We start from the raw sequence: 20,412 nt of genomic DNA on the forward strand, positions 1-20,412 counted from the left end.
AATTTTTCACTGAATTTATCTTTATTTATTTTTAACAAAACAAATCTGCAGTGGCATTTGGAATATAAAACTAACTATGTCACATAGATTTTTTTTAAGAATAGAAATAGTCAGACTGGGAATTTTTTTCTACGACTCTATTGCTCGACAAGACAAATAGTCAATAGGCCCATTTTGCTACTTACATCCTCTAAAACAATAATGCATAATCTCAACAGTACCGAAGAAAAATGTATAATCAGTTCATCATCATCCAGATCCTCTTGTAATCTGTAGAATTAATGAAGGATGTCTTTCTGATTCTCCTCCATCTCCAATTGGGTAGCGACAGGGCATAAGGTTTGATTTATCTAAAAGCATCTCGCTGACATAATCAATCAATCAGTTCATTTAAACAAGGCACATTAGAACACCTAGTGAAGTGAAAGTGAAGTGATTGTCATTGTGAAACACTGCACAACAAAACGAGCAGTGGGCACCATGACAGGCGCCCGGGGAGCAGTGTGTGGGGACGGTGCTTTGCTAAGTGGCACCTTCACTTGCTTAAAAAGTACTTCAGACGAGTCTAACACGCACACGCCCTCACAAAATAAAGCCAAGTAAAGTAAAGTAAAGTAAAGTAAAGTAAAGTAAAGTAAAGTAAAGTAAAGGAAGACATCCAGCGTGAAATAAAAGAGGCGGATGTAATTCTGCCCCGGTGCGGTAGGGGGCGGTCGCGCTGTCGTGCCGCCGGCCGAAATCACTGCAGTCGGTGGGGGAGAGAGAAGAGTCGCGCCTCGGCGGCGCGTCCGCTGCGTTCAGGATGCTGTAAAACCACGCCGACTTGCATGGGACCGACGCGCACCAGGTACCGTCCTTTCTTCTCGCCTGCAGACGTTTATTAAGCGTCGCTTTCCGGTCCGAGTGTTAACAACGTCGTCGTCGTCGCCTGCAGGCGGCGAGCCCGCGACACCATGACCGTCGCACCAGACGCGACCGCCGTCCACTGCTGTTGTCACCGGAAGGTCCGGCTGCACTCGCCAGCGGCCCGGGGCCCGCCATGAACCGGTACGCCGCGCTCCGGCAGCTGGGCGACGGCACCTACGGCTCGGTCAGCCTCAGCCGCAGCCTGGAGTCGGGCGAGCTGGTGGCCGTGAAGAAGTGAGTGGCGGTCGCGCCGTTTATCGGACGTCAAGTGGGGAAAAAGTGAAGTGATTTGTCCTCTGTATTTAACCACCACCCGCCATGGCGGGGACGGGGATTCGAACCCGCAACCTTCTGATTACGTGGCCTGTGGGCGCTTTGCTCAGGGACACCGTGGTGCGCGATATTTTGCATCGATACAGAGGCCCCGAATATCGATATTTTCGTATGTAAATTTGGTCCGCAGGGTGGAAGAAGTGCGACCGCACCCTCCACTCCTGTAGGTGGCGCTGGAAACGCAAAACGTGACGGATCGTACACAGCATCTCGTATTCACAGAAAATGTCGCAGTATTGACAGTATGGTGGCCTTGTGGGTTAAGGACTCAATCATGTTTAATGCCCCTTAATCAGAGGGTTGCCGATTCGAATCCTGATCCGCCAAGGTGCCCTTGATGAAGGTCCCGTCCCCACACACCGCTCCCCAGGCGCACTGTCACCTAGGGTCATGGTTAAATACAGAGGACACGTTTCACCTTGTCACCGTGTGCTGTGCTGCATCGTCTCACAATGACAATCACTTCACTATATATTGTGATATAATCGTATCGCGAGATCCTTGCCAGTACACATCCCTCAATGCGTTGTGTTGAATAAAGTGCTCATTACATAATCCGTGGTTTTATATTATAATTATAGCAATTGTGGACTCAAATCCTGCATCAGGATTGATTAGATTTTACGGTTTTTATTATGTGGAGCTTTATTATTTTGACTCGTTGCTTCCTTGTGTCGGGTACTGTGATAAATTAATATATGCATGGTCATATTGTATATAATAATTCCCCGCGAATCTGATGCCACCTCAACACGCGTTTGTTTGCAGAATGAAGAAGAAGTTTTATTCCTGGGAGGAATGCATGAATCTGCGAGAGGTTAAAGTACGTCATTTTTCATATTCACCAGAAAATGCAGGAATACGGTGCAGGGGAGCCTGGCGAATGTGATCGCACATGTTTTTTTTGTTTTTTTTTTGTCCTTAAGATGATGCTTTTATGAACTGTCTGTGTGTGTTTTCTAATAATTTGTCTTTTTTTTTTTTTTTTTTATTAAATAAAAACTACAGACACCTCCGGCATAAATATTACAGGTGCCTTCAAATCTGGAATTCTTCTGCCGTTTCCTTAGCCCTCAGAGCCTTGCTTAGAGCTCGTAGTTTCCGGCCGGAGCCAGTCCCGGAGTATCCGTAGTTCTGTTGGGACGGCTGTACGTGTCCTTTCATGTCCCGTATAGGACGCCCCCAGTCATGAGCGAGGGAACGTCGGAATTTATCCAGAGAATCCCAGATCCTTGTTCTTGTAATCCGGGGGTTCCTCCCTATCTGCACCTTGTGTCTTCATGTTAATAAAGCGGTAATAACGGGGGCTCTGCATGGCTGTGTGCTTTCATCATTATTATTATTTTTTACCGCGCTACGCTCTCGTGAAAATCCGTTGTCCTCTTTTCAGTCCCTGAAGAAGCTCAACCATGCCAACGTCATCAAGCTGAAGGAAGTCATCAGAGAAAACGACCATTTGTACTTTGTGTTTGAGTACATGAAGGAGAATTTGTATCAGCTCATGAAAGAAAGGTACGCCGCTTGTACGTTATCTGCGCGGATTTCGCTCGACTGCGCCGCTCGGATTTAATGCGGATGTGAAACTGGTTTCAGAACTCGCCTGTTTCCCGAGTCTGCTGTGAGGAATATTATGTTCCAGATACTACAAGGGCTTACGTTCATTCACAAGCATGGTAAATGCGTATATTCCTTCGTTTTTTACATGTTGTTGGCGGACTTCTATCAACATCTTTGTTTGCCCGTTTTCACGCCGTTCAGGGTTCTTTCACCGCGATCTGAAGCCTGAGAACCTCTTGTGTATGGGACCGGAGTTGGTGAAGATCGCCGACTTCGGGCTCGCTCGGGAGATACGGTCCCAGCCTCCGTACACTGACTACGTCTCCACCAGATGGTGAGCCGCGTTCCCAGAACAACATGTGGTTAACAACAATTCGGGAACGCTTCGGAGAAATATGCCGCTCCGTTCTCCAAATATCTGCCAAAAAAACCCTGCAATCCAATATTTCCACTTACAAAAGTACAATAAAACTAAATAAATAAATATGATTAATAAATTAATGAATGAAACAAATTAAATGACATATTGCAGTAGAATTAACCCCAATGTCCACACTACACCACCATTGCCCGTTGGGACCCGGCTAATGGTTGTTCATGAGTCCGTCTCTGCCATTGCCGGGTTCCAGGTACCGAGCTCCGGAGGTCCTGCTCAGGTCCACCAGCTACAACTCCCCCATCGACCAGTGGGCTGTGGGCTGCATTATGGCCGAGCTCTACACCCTCAGGCCGCTTTTCCCGGGTTCCAGTGAGGTGGACACCATCTTTAAAGTCTGCCAGGTCCTCGGAACGCCTACGAAGGTAGAACAAGGCTCGTCGTAACTCGGCGTGTTTCCAGAAGATGAATTCTGACAAGTAACCGTCATGTCTCCTTCGCCCGCTTCAGAATGACTGGCCCGAAGGCCATCATCTCGCCGCCGCCATGAATTTCCGCTGGCCCCAGTGTGTGCCTACCAGCCTGAGGTGTCTGATCCCCAACGCCAGTGCGGAGGCCATACAGCTCATGCGGGATCTGCTGCAGTGGGACCCCAAGAAGAGGCCGGCGGCCGGTCAGGTGAACGTCCTCCCCAGTATCGCGCGGTCGTTTTTTTTTTTTTTTTGGTCGTTTGAACTGTGCCGTTGTTCTGGTCAGGCCCTCCGGTTCTCCTACTTCTATGTGGGCCAAGCGCTCGGCACCCCGAAACAAATCCTGGACCAGGGCCGTCCCCAGGCCCCTCAGGCGCCGCCGCTGCGGCCGCAGGCCCCGCAGTTCGCGCCGGCGCCGCCCCCCCCCACAGCACCAGACCCCCGTCCGGCCCCTGCACCCCATCCAGCCCACCACGGCCCCCGTGTACAAACGACACCCGGAACCGGCCCCGGAGCCGACTCTCCGCCACCTGAAGCCGGAGGAGGGCGAGAGAGCCGCGCAGAGCCGATTCCCTCTCATCCGCGATAAAGCCGCCCAGAGCCAGGTGAGGTGCATTCTGGGAGACCGAGGCCGACCCCTGAGGTGCTTATTAAAAACATCTCGTACGAATCTTTTCCTTCAGGAGTCCGAGAACGCCAACTTCTCAGGTTATCAACCAAAGCCTAAAGCTGGCCGCAGGCGATGGAGCCACGCCACAGGGGTCTTAAAGGGGGACGAGTGGGACGATTTTGAGGACGTTGAGACCACACTTGCCGTCGTCGGCAAGTCCAGTCACAACAGTGAAGTGAGAAGACACGGAGATGGCGCTCTGAGCCGGTAAATGGGGCGTCCTCGAGCGATCCTGGTCCTTTGCTGTCTCCATTTTAATGACCTTTCGTCCCTCTCAGGCTTGGACACGTGCCAAACTTCAGTCCGGCCTTCGGCAGGAGTGACGCCCCTTCCAATTTAAATAGCGCGCTGCCCTGTCTGGAGCCGTCCAGGACCGCGTCAGCAAAGCAGCATTATTTGAAGCAATCTCGATATTTACCAGGTGCCTGGCAAATAAACGGCTGCCGCCGAGGTTCTAAGCCTGATGTTGACCTTTCTTGCTCTGTCTGTAAAGGGTTAAGTTCAAAAAAGAACATGGCAACGAATTCCCCAGGCGACTTCGGTGGGAACTCTCTTTGGGGCGGCAGCGGGATTCCTGTCGGAGGGACCCTCCCCACCAGAAGCACACATGGTGAGGAGGCCGATAAGCGGCCATTAACATTTACTCTACGTGTAGTGATTGTCACATGTGATGCACAGCACACAGTGAAATTTGTCCCCTGCATTTACCCCATCACCCTGAGTGAGCAGTGGGCAGCCATGACAGGCGCCCGGGGAGCAGTGTGTGGGGACGGTGCTTTGCTCAGTGGCACCTTGGCGGCAACCTTCTGATTACGGGGCCGCTTCCTTAACTGCTTGGCCACCACTGCCCCATAGCTCATTTACTCTACATTCTGTTGGAATGTAGATTAATAGTAGATTACATTTTTAATTTTTTTTTTTTTTACTATGTTGACAGGAATGAACACTCTTCCAAGTGGATACGTGCCCTCGTTTTACAGAAACGAGCCTGTCCCCATGAACCAGAGAGTGCAGCTGGCACCTGTAGTGAACTCGGCATCAAGTAAGAATTCGTTGCTGCTGCAGAAATGTGTCTCTGCTTCTAAAATTGCACATTTTATATGTAAATTATATTTAAAAAAAAAAAAAAAAAATTTCTCAATGCAGATTATGCAACGTGGAGGTCGAATAGAGGCCAAATAGGGACGTCGTCCTTCACCTCGTCACCCACCAAGAGTACCTCTGCGATGAGGCCACACCCACCAACACAGCCTGTACACGGCCGGACAGACTGGGCCGCCAAATACGGACACCGTTAGCCATGTCCTCCAGCGTTGGTTTGGTCCAAAACCATCAATGTGTTAATCAAACATGTATTTAAAAAAAATTATTTTTAACATCCTGTGTTTACATTGTGAGAGATATATACACACACACACTTATATACATAGAGCAATAATATTTCTTTATATTGTTCTGTATATTGATGTAAAACATCATTGTAACTAAATATGCACAAGTTGTATAATGTCATGTGTGGATTTTTAATGGTTATTGGATAAATTTACATAATTTTTCCGTCTCCATTCGTCTGAACTGGTGAATGGGAAAAGTGGCAAATCTGTACTTTCCAAAGAGAGATTAAGTCTGGTTTCCTCTGCTTTTGTTATGTATGTCGGCATTTTATCATATACAAGTGCATGCTAGTGACACGGACTTTGTGTTTAGAGATACGTGCAGTTGTCATTTGCATTGCTGTCTACCGTTTTTTTTTTTTTTGTAATGAATCAATGTTTTGTGTATTTATCCTTTAACCTCAAACCTGTCTTAACCCAGTTTGTTCAATTCTGCCTTCAGAATTCAATCAGTTCAAGCTTGTGTTATTTTTGTAAGTGGTGTAATGTTTATATTAAACATTTTTCTCATGTTTATCTCTGTTTAATGAGTCAAGCACTTGTAGCTTTAGCTCGAGTACCAGAGGAATATGAATAAATAAATATTAAAGTACCATTCACTCAACTTTTTGCATTATGAGTGAACTGCTCTGTGAATCTCATAAGATCTGAGCTATAAAATTTGAAAGAATTTTTGAAATGTGGCCACACCCACCAGCGGTTAAAGAAAACAGCCCTGTGATCAGAAGGTTGCCGATTCTAATACCGATCCACTGAGGTGCCACTGAGCAAAAGCACCGTCCCCACACCCTGCTCCCCGGGCGCCTGTCATGGTGCCCACTGCTCACTCAGAATCTGAATCGAGTTTATTGGCCGAGTATGTGCAAGCACCAGTGTTGGGGAGTAACGGAATACATGTACCGGCGTTACGTATTTGGAATACAAAATATGAGTAACTGTATTTCGTTACAGTTACTGTTTAAATGAGTGATAATCAGAATACAGTTACTTTGTTGAAATAAATGGATCACACGGCGGGTTTTTCCTGTTTCATATTTTAGGCTACCCCATCTTTATCGCCTCTCTAATTTAGGTAATTCCACGCTGCGTGGACCACGCATAACACTGGTGTTCTGTCGAAACATGCTGCCTATCGAGTTGTGCTACCTAGCGGATTTGCGCATGCGCAGTACGTCAAGTTTGCGCTCTGTTTCAGCGCCCATAAATCCAAGCTACCCCTGCAATTGTAAATAAATGTGATTTAATCCACTATAACACCATGATCTTTATACTCTTACAGTGCGCGTGGACTGAGTGTGTGTGTAAGGTGACACGCTATCACCCGGTTTAACCTCACGGCGCGGAAGGTGCGGTCCTGATCAAAAAGAGGCTCATTTTTCTTTTTAATCTTAACTAAGCGATGGAATATGTTGGTGACCATAACAGTAAATACTTTTCAATGGCATATTTTATGTTTCTCTTCCACTGTTCAGCTTTATAAATAAAGAAATGTTTAAGGAAAAACGGCTTTTTATCATCTGTGATTGCTACATTCATGTAGTTGTAAAAAGCATGACAATACATTAAGTAATCCAAAGTATTCAGAATACGTTACTCGCATTGAGTAATTTAACGGAATACGTTACAAACTACATTTTGGGGCATGCATTCTGTAATCTGTAACGGAATACATTTTAAAAGTAACCTTTCCAACACTGGCAAGCACACACAAGGAATTTGATTCCGGTAGATGGTGTCTCTCAAGTACAGTGCAAGAAAACAACAAAGAGTGACGTGACGATTCTCAGTCATCCAGGTGAATTTGTCTGAAAGTTTCTTTCTTTAAGGTAGAGACGTTTCATTTCTTTGTCAATCTCAGTTAAAGCTCGACAAAAGTCCTGTGAATGCAGTATGAAACGTCTCTACCTTAAATAAAGAAAGACAACGATTGACGTTTAAAAGCAGAGGACACGTTTCACCGTGCTGCAGTGTTTCACTTCACCTTCACTTTTAAATGAATAAGAATGTATAAACGTGTCGCGTTTTGGGGTTTTTAAAAGGAAGGCAGACTGCCACGTGCAGCGCCTCATTTGGATGTGTTCGAAGTCTTGGAGCTTGACTTCCCTACGTTTCTCCTACAAATGGGCCTTGAGCTTGTTTGGAGGTTCTAGCAGGGGAGCAGCTACTTCTATACCAACGATGCTTGTCCGCCGGGGAGCTCGTCCTCTTCCACCGAGCGCGGGGCTTCGGGAGGGACACACATGGACCGGAGAGGGATGGGGGGACACCCGCCTAGCCCGCCAGATCAGCCGAATCAACCCTAGCGATCAATGGGGTGACAGATGTCGCAGCCAGATCGCCCTCACATCCGAGAGAGCCGTGGCGCACGGCGGGTACTTACGGAGCGCAGAGCCGCTGCGCGTCACTGCGACGGTGAGTTTTATTATATTTCATTTATTTATTTATTTTTTTAAAAAAAGTCCTGATCGGCGCGGTGGGTTATTTACTTACTTTTCACCGACGAACGGACGCAAAATACACCGAGACGCACCTTTAAAAAATATACACAAGAGCCGTTCGTTCGACAGAAACCCACAATGCTTTGCGAATATGCAAATATACAACGCCGCTCTCCGCAATCTGTACCGCGGTTCGCGGTGAATCCTTCTGTGTTTTCCGCACAGGGAAAAAACAGAAATATTAAAACCAGAAACATAACGTCGCTGCTTGTATCAGTTCCTGCCTGAGAATCATCCTCTTTCTCTTATTTTATGGAATTGTCCACTCCGGCCGGAAATTACGTAACGGATAAGGTACAACGTCACCCCCGCGGAATGGGAATGCACGATGGGAAATGTTGTACAACAGTGATTACCCTTATAAAATTACTTTACAAATTTACAAGTTACCCTGTTGTGTAATATTTGTGTTTAAACTGTGTTTAAACCAACTTGATTTTGTAAATTATGAATGAATGAATAACCATTTTAGAATTGGAGTTTGGTGATAGTCAATGTTAAGTACTGCTGTAAGGAAAACACTGCCAAAAAAAAAATGTAACCTGCTGATTCAACAGTCTTGAAGGAGTTCCCAGAGGTGTTTAGCACTTGTTGGTCCAGCTCACCCCAAACCATCTGGATTGGGTTCAGGTCCGGTGACTGTGGAGGCCAGGTCTCCACTTTTTGTATATAAGTACAAAAGTACATAACTCCACATGTGTTCATTCATAGTTTTGATGCCTTCAGTGAGAATCTACCAACGTAAATGGTCACGAAAATAAAGAAAACACGTTGAATGAGAAGGTGTCCAGACTTTTGGCCAGTACTGTATATATATTCATAAAACAAACAACACTGCTTAACTTAACATTCAAATAATGTGAGGAACTTTATGGGTGTTGTAACATTTTGTAATTATACATATTGTTATTTCAGTTAACAAGATGAAAAGTAGGTCCATAATTATCATGTCTAATTACTGAACCAAATACTGAACCAATAAAACTACATACATAAAATCCTTAAATAAAACATATATTTACATTTCTATTCAACAATGAGCAACATTCACTGCCAAAACCATAGTATTCATCATTTTTCTTTGCGGTGTTGTGGTAAGATGATACGGTCGAAGTAAATGACTGTAATCAGCTTATAATCACTGCTGTAATCAACATCTCCTCCAGAGCCGCTTCAATGCATCACATGGTGCAAAGGTCAAAGATCAAATTCCACATTTTACATTAAAGTACATTTTACATTACAGCCTACACCCTTATCCAGAGACAAAATGGTAGCAAGTCGGGTGTGAACTTGTGACATTGTCATAGGCCAGTGTGTTACCCACTAGGCTACTTCCATTCCAACTTTGTGCTCTTCCTCTCAGCCTGAAATACTTGTGTTTATGGGTGTAAAGCATTTATTGCATCATTAAGTTCACATGGAAACTTCAATCTGACCCAAAAGTCTAAGGACTGGGCAAAATTTACCACTATTAAATATGTATGCATGCTCCATTAAAACAGACACACTGAAAAGAGATAGACAGCGTTTCATTTTTATTAAAGCAAAAATAGACATAAACACTGAATGTGTGGCATTTCTCTCAAGTATGTACAGGTAGTGATGGAAGTTGCTCATATTGCTGAGCGTGGAATGCAATGGGCTTCCATAAATTCAAACACGGTGTGGTCACAAAGCCAATACTGAGGGGTGACGCGTGTCTTCACGGCGCCACCATCCGGAATAGCAGCAGCAACACCATCAGGAGACTGGAAGTAAAGGACAGATGGTTACAATTCAGCAGTTCCTGCCTCCCGGGCCTACTTGTGTGTTTCAGGGGTGGACCCCGAAAGAAATTAACCTTCTTTATTAACGTCTCTTTATTTGACTCCCCAAAGCTACTTGTGCAGAATAGTTCTGACCTTAAACCACTCATGATGCCGGCAGGCATCAACTTGCCAGACTTCTTGAACCTTAGTCCCATCACCACTGATAAGGTACCAGAAGCAACTTCAGGGGGGAATAATAAAAAAAGAGAATGTAAATGCACATTCAGACAAAATGACAATGACCATTTCAGTCCAGTGACTTACGCAAAGACGTCTTAATGTCAGTCGGATCGAGCGAGACCCTGTAAGCTCCGTAGGCTGCAGTGCTGCCGAACAACAGTCCGGCAACCAGCGACATCACGCTACCTGGAGAGAGCAATGACGCTGGGTGATCTCAGACCGTGCAAAATGGAAGCGACCCTGCCCCGGGTGTGCATATGATTGCAGATCATGCATGCATGTACTGATGTGTTTTCTTGAGCGCATTTCAGCACTGATGCTGGGTGATGGACACACTGCAAAATGTAAACGGCCCTGCTCCAGATGTGCATATGATTGCAGATCATGCATGCATGTACTGATGTGTTTTCTTGAGTGCATTTCAGCACTGATGCTGGGTGATGGACACACTGCAAAATGTAAACTGCCCTGCTCCAGATGTGCATATGATTGCAGATCATGCATGCATGTACTGATGTGTTTTCTTGAGCGCATTTCAGCACTGATGCTGGGTGATGGACACACTGCAAAATGTAAACGGCCGTGCTCCAGATGTGCATATGATTGCAGATCATGCATGCATGTACTGATGTGTTTTCTTGAGCGCATTTCAGCACTGATGCTGGGTGATGGACACACTGCAAAATGTAAACGACCCTGCTCCAGATGTGCATATGATGGCACTCCACTGATCATGCATGCATGTACTGACGTGTTTTCATGAGCGTATTTCAGCACTGATCCTGGGTGAAATGGTGATGGCTGGATCCGCAAGGACGGAGCTACCTTTTATTTTGTAGCCCATGAATCCTCCCAACATGATGGCTGCCGCGTAGCCAAATCCGAACCAGTCGACTGCCATGGTGGAGTAACTGCGGACAAAACGGGCAAAACAGTCATGGCCGCTAAAGACGGGACAAACAATAAAGCGGCGCCGCTTAACTCACCCCCCGGCGCCTTTTCACAAACTCCTCACTCCGGGAAGAAGAGACACACGCCAGCGGACTAACGTCAGCCTCATACGCGGCAGCAGACTGACAGTGTTCAGGCACAGCAGCGCCGCCCGTTCCGTTCAAGGGTTGACAGAGAACCCGGAAGTGCGCACTGCGCATGCTCGTCCGCCGACGTCTTCATTCCACGCGAGAGAAATAAAATTGATTTGTATATTCGCCCATTGCCAGGGGTGGACAAACCCCGGCCGTCGTAGATTGGTGTTGCCCATAATTTTGTTCGAAGTGCGGTCGTTTTCCTGCAACGCCTGGCGCTTGACGTCATGTACGGCAAGCAGTCCGGGCCAAAAATCTCCAGGTTAATGGCGCATTTTTATAGATGCGACCTTTTTAAAGGTCTTATCAAACAACCTTAACAATCCAGCTATTAGTCAAAATCATGAAAAATGATCGGTTTAAAAAAATATCGTTTTAGCACTTAAAGCCTGGGTGGCACATGCTTATTGTGTGACGGAAAGAGGATGTATTTCATACATGAATATTTATACCTACTACTAGATATTAAGAAACAGATCAAATCATGAAACACGCACAAATAAACAAAACCCACACATCTCAAACCCAAAAGGGAGATTAGTTTGGTGCGGTGGTTTGCAGTGAAGGATTGCACCAGGCAATTTTGGGTTGACAGCACTACTGAAAACCCTTTTATTGAACCCCAGTTACAACAGAGGACCCCCATATACACCAATGTTGTTATCTAAATGCACACCAGCGAGACATGCCAGTACAGTCAGACTTTGATGAGCAGTTTATTGAAACTGGTGCATGTTTAAATATTACAGTGACAAGTGACACTGCTGATATCAGTATGGCTGTTACGATGCTGCTCAACGCACAGCATCTTCCCACACTTAGAATGGCTGAGTAGAGTAAAAATACTTTTTTTTTCTTTCTGTAAGAGGAATACAAAGGGATGACAGAACTTGGAAAGTCATTCCAATCTCTTGGAAGTACTGCTACATCACACTGGGATATATGGCAACATTCCGAATGGCTTTGAATCAAACCAGTTTATTTCCCCTTGTTCAATATTGAACCAACAATCATACTTGAGTTATAGTTCCTGCTCCTTATAGAGGTAAGTCTGATAATAACAATAAACGACATTGAAAACTTGTTCAATATGCAAGCTAACTGCATATTATTGAAGTAATCAAACATATATCAATTTCTTCCATAAAATGGTCTTTGCGAGTATAAAAGGCAATTTAAACTATAGAAACGAATTCAAACATACATGTCAAAGACCATCAAAACCAATCAAAAAAAAAAAAAACAAAAAAAAAACAGCACGTTTAAAAACTGCTGACACAAAGCTTCACTTTCCACACGGTGGAAGGTTGTAGGCATCTCAGTTCTCCTCTAACTTCTGATGTCTGCTTGTTGAAAGATAAAGCAAGTTCAATCGCATTCTGGCAAGTTTTGCCTGGTTTTGTACACGCGTCTGAACAGCTGACATGGAACAAAACTGCTGTTAACATTTCCCCTGCAACTCGACGAGCTGGTCATGCTCTGCGGTAATCATTACAGTGGCGATTAAAGACTCAAACAGAGAGGTAGGTCTTATTTCAGGTACAAACGACAGTATAATACATGTATTTTCTGACAATTATGTAGAAAACACTGTGAATTAATGAAAGTGATTATGATTAAAAAGTCTTAATGAACAAGAGAAACATTAACGCAAACACACAATGGTGTGAAGAAATGACAAATGGCACAATCACGCATGACAATGACGGCAGGTAAAATGTTGAAAATTTCCAATACATCACCAAAAACACCTAACTTCTATACAAACATAGCATGAAACCATGACGGTTGATCACTTTTCTTTCTTATTTTTCTTTATTGCATAGCACAAATCACCTTCAAAGCTCACCCTGGAGGACAAAATACTGTGACACAACCACAGGACTGTTAGGTGTCCAGTAGAGGGAGTCTTACACACATCCTGCATCCCTCCATGGGCTGAGCATTAACATCTCAACATCTCAAGGAAAAGGCACCCAACCTAACACGTCGTGTGAGCCTAGACACAATCTTACAGTGACTTCCAACATATTCATCCACTTACTCCCCATCACAAGTTCGCAATAAATGAACAATATTTCATGTTTAACAGTGGTTGGTATTGGGAATTATAATAAAAATGTAAGTAGTTTTTCAAATTGTACAGCTGTGTGACACGGCAAATAAGAAGGGAAAAAAAAACCAAGATATTAATAATATGTTAACCAGAGTGTCCTGACAGATGAAGGTATTGCTCATTTCTCAATCAGTTCGTTGCTGCGTTTGCATGTTTGGCAACAAGTTGTGGAAAGTTTAATAAGTGCAAAGATGTACAGTAAAGCGCTCATTTATAAGATCTTGGCATTCAAATGAAAATATGGTCATACAAAATTTTACGATGAAATCATTCCACAGGTACCCACGTATGAACTCGCATTCCACATTTAGCCAGACATCTTGTAACACCATTTAACATACATACATTTATATATAAGAATAAAAATTTCTCACTGAGGAGAAAAAAAAAACAAAAAAAAACAAACTAAATATGCAACCGATTACATGACTATGGACATGAGCAATAGACGCTGAAATACACACCCACACAAAAAGAGCCTGTTCTTCAGTGCATTTCATGTGCTCTTCCAAATGAACGTACGTGTAAATGAACCCACTACATCGAAAAAACAAATGAATGACTGAACACACAAGTGACAAAATACTGCAGGTACCTTCTCCTGGAGCAACAAAGGCCCATGGTGCAACTCTGTGCACTAAAGGACTAACCCAAAAAATCATAAAAGAAAAAAAAAAAAAAATACCCAACCAGACCCTGCACCCCTACATCATAGGAGGGACATATTAAGGCATGGACTGCATACCGATATGGCAAAGCATGGTGGCCAACCAATCCGGTTGATCAGGGGCTAATATGCACCCAAAGCCATCCCAGCAGAGTCCCGTATAACCAAGTATTCAGGTAGAGTTTTCTACCAGACTTGGTTAACAGCATTGACAAGGTGAGTCCACCCAAAACCAGCAGAGAGGGCACCGTCTTTGTGAGGCTGAGCGGTGACGTTCGACCTTCTCCGGGGAACCTCCATTTCGCTTCGGGCTTGTCTGACTCATAGAATGTACCGAGCAGCCTACAGAAAGGAAAACGAGGGGGGAAGAGAAGAAGTGAGAGAAAAGTTGTCCGTGCAGCTCGCTCTGAGGCGGCTTGGAACAGGCATGGCCACCGCTTCATGCGCGGCCGGGCCAGAGGAAGGGCTAGTGGGCGGGGTGGGAGTACTCACTTGTCCTTGATCTCGAATCTCTCATGCAACCACCTGCGGAAAAAAACAGGCTCAAGAGGAATTTCCTTTATGTCCACACGCTCAAAGTGGATGTGGACTCTAGGGCATTCCTTACACAGGAATTCTGCAATACAGAGAAAACAAGCATGAGGGACAGAACAACACTGGAAAGAATGGGGGGGGGCATAATTAGTTGGATGCAAGACACAAAAAGAGACGATCTTTGTCTCATTTTTCCACGCAAGTTACAAAACAGGTTTGGTCAATGCTGTTTCCATAAAACATTTCATACATGAAACATTCATCACACTCACCCTACATTGTACAATCTACATCACATTCGTTTTAAAGCACGTACGTCACAAGGCTTGGATCACAATTAAATTTTGGCAGGAAGCCACTTGGTCGACTTGAGAAATAAGCATAATATATATAATATAATTATTGTTGTTCTTTTTTTAATCTCTTTGGGTCACAGTACTTGGTTTGCAGGGATGAAGTATACTAACTTGATTGTAAACTTGATTGTAATTTACAGGACAGCAGATACGCAGTTTCTTTCTCACATTGAATTAATGTTTTACTTCAGCTCATCGGTTGCATATTAGAATCACCGAATCTCTACATAGGGAGGGGGTCATTATGGTCATTAGCGGCGGCCGGAGCAATTTGTCCGCTTGTGCTATCATGTGTGCACAGCTGGTGCTTATCGGCACGGCCCTGCAGAGAAATAAAACCATCCAGCAAAACGCTGGAGCTGCGTCACTCAATCCCCCTGAGACCAGATGCAATTAAAATAAATAAAATGCCGTTCCCCGTGTCCAGGCTGCCAACGTATGAGTTCACCATGACGAACTTGTTGTGTTCCTAATATACAACGCAATAAATTTACCAAAAAAAAAAAATATATATATATACACACACACACACACACACACACACACACACCTGTATTTCATCTACACCATGGAAATACAGCAATAATTAAGCTAGTATAGAGGAAAGTTATGGCACGCCCAACTTTGTGAGATATTCTGCTTCGTGGCATCGGGATCACGTTCATGTGACACCGAGACTGGTGGAAATATCTCAATAAAGCTCTTCAGTTAATTGGCGTGCAAGGCCTGATCAGGCAGGGCCGACCTTTCCTGGAATTCAGTAGCTGCAACGAAACAAAGTCATTTCTCCGGGGCGAGAAGGAAAGGAAACCAGGGAGAGATTGCTGAAAAGCGGCGCGGTGAACATCCGCCGGCTCCGCGCTGTGTATTCCGGCCAAAAACAGGATGTTTTTTTGGCGCGACAGACCGCGCGGTGGGTAAATATTTTCGGAACGCGCTCAGAAACGCACTTACAAAATACTGCGTCACCGTGCCTGTTTACAGGAAGCTATGGGAAATTTGCATCTGCAAATGCGTCTTTGTTAAAACGAAGACCTTTCGTTAGAAGTCTGTGAAGAAGTTACTGCTGCTCTGGGGTAAGAAATTAGTGGAAGAAGCCGATTATTAAACGTGGATGATCAGTAAGACACGTCTGGACTCTTCCTTGACTAGACACGGCCCTCACTGCCCCGCTTTGGACGCCAGAAGCCTCCTATGAACCAAACGGCCAGGTTGCAAGACACTGAACCCCCGAGTGTCTCCAGGAGGACCGTCCCTGTCACTAAGTTGCTCTGGACAAACGCAGTAAATATAAATTCTTTGGCCTGGACAATTCAGTGCAATTTGAGGTAACAACGTGGTTGTTTAAAACTGTTCAAGATCCGCATGCTTCGGTAAAGGGGCAGAACTTTACAGACACGACCGAACGAGAGAATTTCTTCACCAAATATATGCCTATATCTTCTCCGTCTTGGCCCCTAAACTTCACCCCGAGGTCAGAACAGCGCAGTATTTTCAAACGGCGGCTCAACACCTTCCGCTTTAGAGAATACTTAGACTAACCTGTAACTTTCTCATAGACTGACTTGGTCAGGAAAAACTACGACGGAGTGAATGAAATGATTATATTCATGGTTTGAGTCCTAGTGAAGCAGAACTGACTACTTCACTGATGGTAACATGGAAGCATGCGAGTCGCTCTGGATCAGGGCGTCGGCCACATGCCGTATATGTAAATGTCTATTGACGTGTATCCCCCCACTGGGCTTCTCTTTTCTTTCCGTTCCATTTACATTTTCTTGGTTAGACGATTAAACAGAAACGTCCTCTCAGGGAACGTTGCACTTTACCAGGCATTGACGGGGCTAATTTTCTCTGACCATCAGCAGTTAGCGTCCCCTCATATGCGACAGTGACGTCATACACCGCGTCGAGGTGGTCCTTCATCGTTTCTATGGCAATATGAGATGCCTTCATCCTTGGGGTCAGAGTGTGGTTCAGCACTGCGAGTCCTGCAAAGAAATAACACATCAAACTTTCTTTCCAAGAAAGCAAATATCTTTACCCTTTTAAAAATGAGTTATTAGCTGAGATCAAGCACATTGTCGCCTAAAGGGGTAATAATAAAATTCTAACTGATTAGAAATGACTTTTTTTTTTTTTTTTTTACATCTGAGCTTCAAAAATGCAATTACTTGAAAATGCTCTTTAGACTATTTAATGCTGCTTTGCTCTCGGCAGATCAAATCTCTGCTTCTGAGCCACGAGTCCGGAGAGTTTTGGGGTTTTAACGTGGCCGAGGCAGGCCTTAAAACGACTCCTTAACGGCAATTGATGTGTTATTGAGCCCAGTGGGGGACGATTGGTTACCTTTGTACCTGACCCGGGAATACCTCTCATGGACCCATGCAGGAACGGCTTTATAAAAACCTGGATGAACGACTACCGTGATTAATCTTCCGACTTTTCAATCATAATAAACATGCCTCGGCGCTCTCCCTCTAAATCCCCGGTGCTCAGAAGGGCACAATTTCTCATCCACGTACATGATATTGGGCCATAAACCAATTTCTACGTTATTCAATGATGTAATAAATAATCCGGGCAACCGGGGGGAGTCACCCAGCCCAACCTGGCACCGGGACCAAGTCCAGATCGGGTGAAAGAAGTGGGGAAAAGGTCGCCGATACGAAGAATTAGTTGTACGGTGGCACAGCAGGCGCCCACAGAAATCCTCTTATTCCTAACGAACCCCATTTCTGGCACCGGACGGCCGTGGTCGGGAAGGTACCTTCTTTGGACGCGAAAGCCTGGCTGCTGCTGATCACGCTGCGGAGCTCAGGGTTGTATCGGGTTCCTTCTGGGAAGATGACCAGATACATCTGTGCGAGACGGGGAAAAAGAAAAGATCATCTGTTGACAGCCCGCGTTTACGCGGGAAAAACCGGCAGCAGCGTTATCTGCTTCCCACAGCGATGTCAGTCGTGATGGTTTCCAGGCCGGACCCCAGCCTCTAAATCAAAGTACTCCGCTGCCGTATTAAAAATACGCTTATTATCGTGCACCGAGCGCTGAAGCTTCCACCCAGAATAGGCCCGTCCAGCTGTCCCGGCGGGACAGAAGCGGCCCGTCAGCCAATCGGGCGGCCGCGAGGCCGAGTGTCATGGGAAAAGTCAGTCGGCAACAGGCTCGCTTCGCTGTACGGACACAGGAAAACGTTGCGGTGTCCGCAACGGACTGGCGTATCGCGGAGATCTCTGGGGACTGGCGTTCTGGATCTCTGGGGACGGTCGTAGGAACGATTAGAAAAGGGGCAGTGGGGGCCTAGCAGTTAAGGGAGTGCCCCCGTAATCAGAAGGTTGCCGGTTCGAATCCCGATCCGCCAAGGTGCCACTGAGCAAAGCACCGTCCCCACACACTGCTCCCCGGGCGCCTGTCATGGCCGCCCACTGCTCACTCAGGGTGATGGTTAAATGCAGAGGACAAATTTCACTGTGTGCACCGTGTGCTGTGCTGCTGTGTATCACATGTGACAATCACTTCACTGTCACGATGACGATTGAACCCGGCGGAACCGGCATTGTGACATGCCACGCTCGTCGGCTGCATTCCCAAACACCGGAGGAAGGGCCGCGTGGGCTCGGTTGAAGTAGAATTATTAACAATAATAAAAAAAATTAAAAAAAACATACTTACAGGAGCTCCAAACTTGATCTGAGACTCTAACTTCCTCTTCATGTTCCTTTCCTCGAACTTGGCACTCCGCTTCACGTACACGCCCCCGTGCTGGAAAAAAAAAGAAAAAGTTACACCGGAGACGTCCGCCGCTCGGCAACGTCACACGGCAGCGTCTCACCTGCGAGAAGTACCAGCCGTACAGCGGCAGCCACTTCAGGCCGTCTTTCAGGACGTACCGCACGTGACCCAGGGCGCTCTGTCGGACCGCCAGCATGTCGGCGATGATCCAGTCCGCTGTGGGCGGGAAAATAAAAGACTTTAATAAAAGACACTCACAGCGGATGATTCTATATAAAACATAACTTGCCCCTCCCCCCTACCTGTGGACTGATGGTTGGACAGGTAAACAACGTTTTCTTTCATCTTTGGTATGTCTCCATAAACCACAATCTGAAAAACATGATCAGACGGCGTTATTATGGAGGTCCGGAGCGAGCGTTCCACCGTCGTCATCCTCACAAACTAATCTCGGACCCGGAAACCGAAAACTCACTTCTCGGTTTTTAATCGAGGGGGGGAAATGGTCTCACAGGCCGTGTGTGGGTGGTTTCTTTTTTTTTTTTTTTTATTTTTAATACATTTTGTTCTCAAGTTTTCGGGGGAAGGGAGCGTCCTTGGACATGCAGTCCAGGTCAAAGGTTTGGACACCTTCTCATTCAACGTGTTTTCATGACCATTTACGTTGGTAGATTCTCGCTGAAGGCATCTAAACTATGAATGAACACATGTGGAGTTCTGTACTTAACAAAAAATAAGTGAAAACATGTTTTATATTCTAGTTTCTTTGCTCTGATTACTGCTTTACACACTCTTGGCATTCTCTCGATGAGCTTCAAGAGGTCGTCACCTGAAATGGTTCTCCAACAGTCTTGAAGGAGTTCCCAGGGGTGTTTAGCACTTGTTGGTCCAGCTCACCCCAAACCATCTGGACTGGGTTCAGGTCCGGTGACTGTGGAGGTCAGGTCTCCACTTTTTGTGTTAAGTACAGAACTCCACATGTGTTCATTCATAGTTTTGGTGCCTTCAGTCAGAATCTACCAACGTAAATGGTCATGACAATATACACATCGAATGAGAAGGTGCGTCCAAACTTCCGGCCAGGATGTTCCACCTGCTTCAGAAGACCACCTGAGACACCAAGATGTTGCATTTAAACGGTCGGAAACGTGGCAGGTCGCCCTGCTTCCCTCCGAGTGACCTCCGTGTGCGGTTCAGACACGTCGCTCACCTCGACCCCCGTGTAATGCTCGAAGAAGAAGAGCACCATGCTCTGGTACGCGGTGTACATGCGGTCGTCCACGGTGTGGTAGAGCCGGGCGGGCAGCAGCGCGGACAGCAGGCGCCAGGCGCCCCACGACAGCAGGTACGCCGGGGCGGAGCCCAGCATGACCGCGGCGGGGAACCAGTACCGCGCCGAGTACGAGTGCACGACCAGCGACAGCAGCATCTTTCAAACTCGACCGAAACTCCCGGCATGCGGAGCACAAGCGGCGGCCTCCCGGAGAATTGGCCTCAGCCTCGTCCTCAAATCCCGTCCCCCGACTCGAGCCGGCCGCCACGCATGTTCACTTTTCACCCGCGCCGCCGTGCCAAAGTCACACATCCCTTCGTGAGGCGCGACGCTGACGTCGGCCACATCGCAACACGGCGCAAGCCGATTGGCGGAGGAGCGGGCTCCCGTGCGGCGGCCGCTGAGGCGAGGGCCGCGTCCGAAACACCCAGGTGTCCACTACGCAGGGCGC

The 20,412-nt window shown here is 46.1% G+C and overlaps 3 protein-coding genes across 3 annotated transcripts; 1 reads left to right on the forward strand and 2 right to left on the reverse strand.

The window, feature by feature from the left end:
* Window positions 1-706: 706 nt before the first annotated feature.
* Window positions 707-6,222, forward strand: LOC114795154 (serine/threonine-protein kinase ICK-like). Its single transcript, XM_028988038.1, is given in 15 exon segments — window positions 707-847; window positions 935-1,140; window positions 2,008-2,062; window positions 2,630-2,751; window positions 2,833-2,912; window positions 2,998-3,130; window positions 3,426-3,597; window positions 3,683-3,850; window positions 3,929-4,062; window positions 4,064-4,247; window positions 4,326-4,519; window positions 4,591-4,733; window positions 4,806-4,922; window positions 5,250-5,354; window positions 5,459-6,222. Coding segments are annotated over 14 exon segments (1,860 nt in total). The 5' UTR covers window positions 707-847; window positions 935-1,039; the 3' UTR covers window positions 5,611-6,222.
* A 3,493-nt stretch (window positions 6,223-9,715) lies between these two features.
* On the reverse strand, window positions 9,716-11,358 carry tmem14a (transmembrane protein 14A). Its single transcript, XM_028988133.1, has 5 exons — window positions 11,182-11,358; window positions 11,021-11,106; window positions 10,280-10,381; window positions 10,109-10,196; window positions 9,716-9,955 (listed from the first exon to the last, which is right to left on the reverse strand). Exons 2-5 carry the CDS (start codon window positions 11,094-11,096, stop codon window positions 9,910-9,912), a joined length of 312 nt encoding a protein of 103 aa, XP_028843966.1. The 5' UTR covers window positions 11,097-11,106; window positions 11,182-11,358; the 3' UTR covers window positions 9,716-9,909.
* Window positions 11,359-13,062: 1,704 nt separating this feature from the next.
* On the reverse strand, window positions 13,063-20,333 carry agpat5 (1-acylglycerol-3-phosphate O-acyltransferase 5 (lysophosphatidic acid acyltransferase, epsilon)). The gene is made up of 8 exons (XM_028988087.1): window positions 19,899-20,333; window positions 18,991-19,060; window positions 18,789-18,904; window positions 18,629-18,718; window positions 17,724-17,814; window positions 16,783-16,944; window positions 14,556-14,679; window positions 13,063-14,405 (listed from the first exon to the last, which is right to left on the reverse strand). Exons 1-8 carry the CDS (start codon window positions 20,115-20,117, stop codon window positions 14,180-14,182), a joined length of 1,098 nt encoding a protein of 365 aa, XP_028843920.1. The 5' UTR covers window positions 20,118-20,333; the 3' UTR covers window positions 13,063-14,179.
* Window positions 20,334-20,412: the final 79 nt, after the last annotated feature.

The sequence above is a fragment of the Denticeps clupeoides genome, chromosome 8, assembly GCF_900700375.1.
Source record: "Denticeps clupeoides chromosome 8, fDenClu1.1, whole genome shotgun sequence".
In the NCBI taxonomy this organism is placed as follows: Eukaryota; Metazoa; Chordata; class Actinopteri; order Clupeiformes; family Denticipitidae; genus Denticeps; species Denticeps clupeoides.

Bases quoted from the DNA above. Each gene is read 5' to 3' on its own strand.
- tmem14a (XM_028988133.1), bottom strand. From the start codon at position 11,096: ATGGCAGTCGACTGGTTCGGATTTGGCTACGCGGCAGCCATCATGTTG. The intron at 10,382-11,020 runs GTAGCTCCGTCC...TGCTCTCTCCAG, and splicing joins CATGGGCTACAAAATAAAAG to GTAGCGTGATGTCGCTGGTT. The intron at 9,956-10,108 runs GTCAGAACTATT...CTTTACTTCCAG, and splicing joins GGCATCATGAGTGGTTTAAG to TCTCCTGATGGTGTTGCTGC.
- agpat5 (XM_028988087.1), bottom strand. From the start codon at position 20,117: ATGCTGCTGTCGCTGGTCGTGCACTCGTACTCGGCGCGGTACTGGTTC. The intron at 19,061-19,898 runs GTGAGCGACGTG...CATGTTTTTCAG, and splicing joins AGCATTACACGGGGGTCGAG to ATTGTGGTTTATGGAGACAT. The intron at 16,945-17,723 runs GTACCTTCCCGA...ATTTCTTTGCAG, and splicing joins GGCTTTCGCGTCCAAAGAAG to GACTCGCAGTGCTGAACCAC.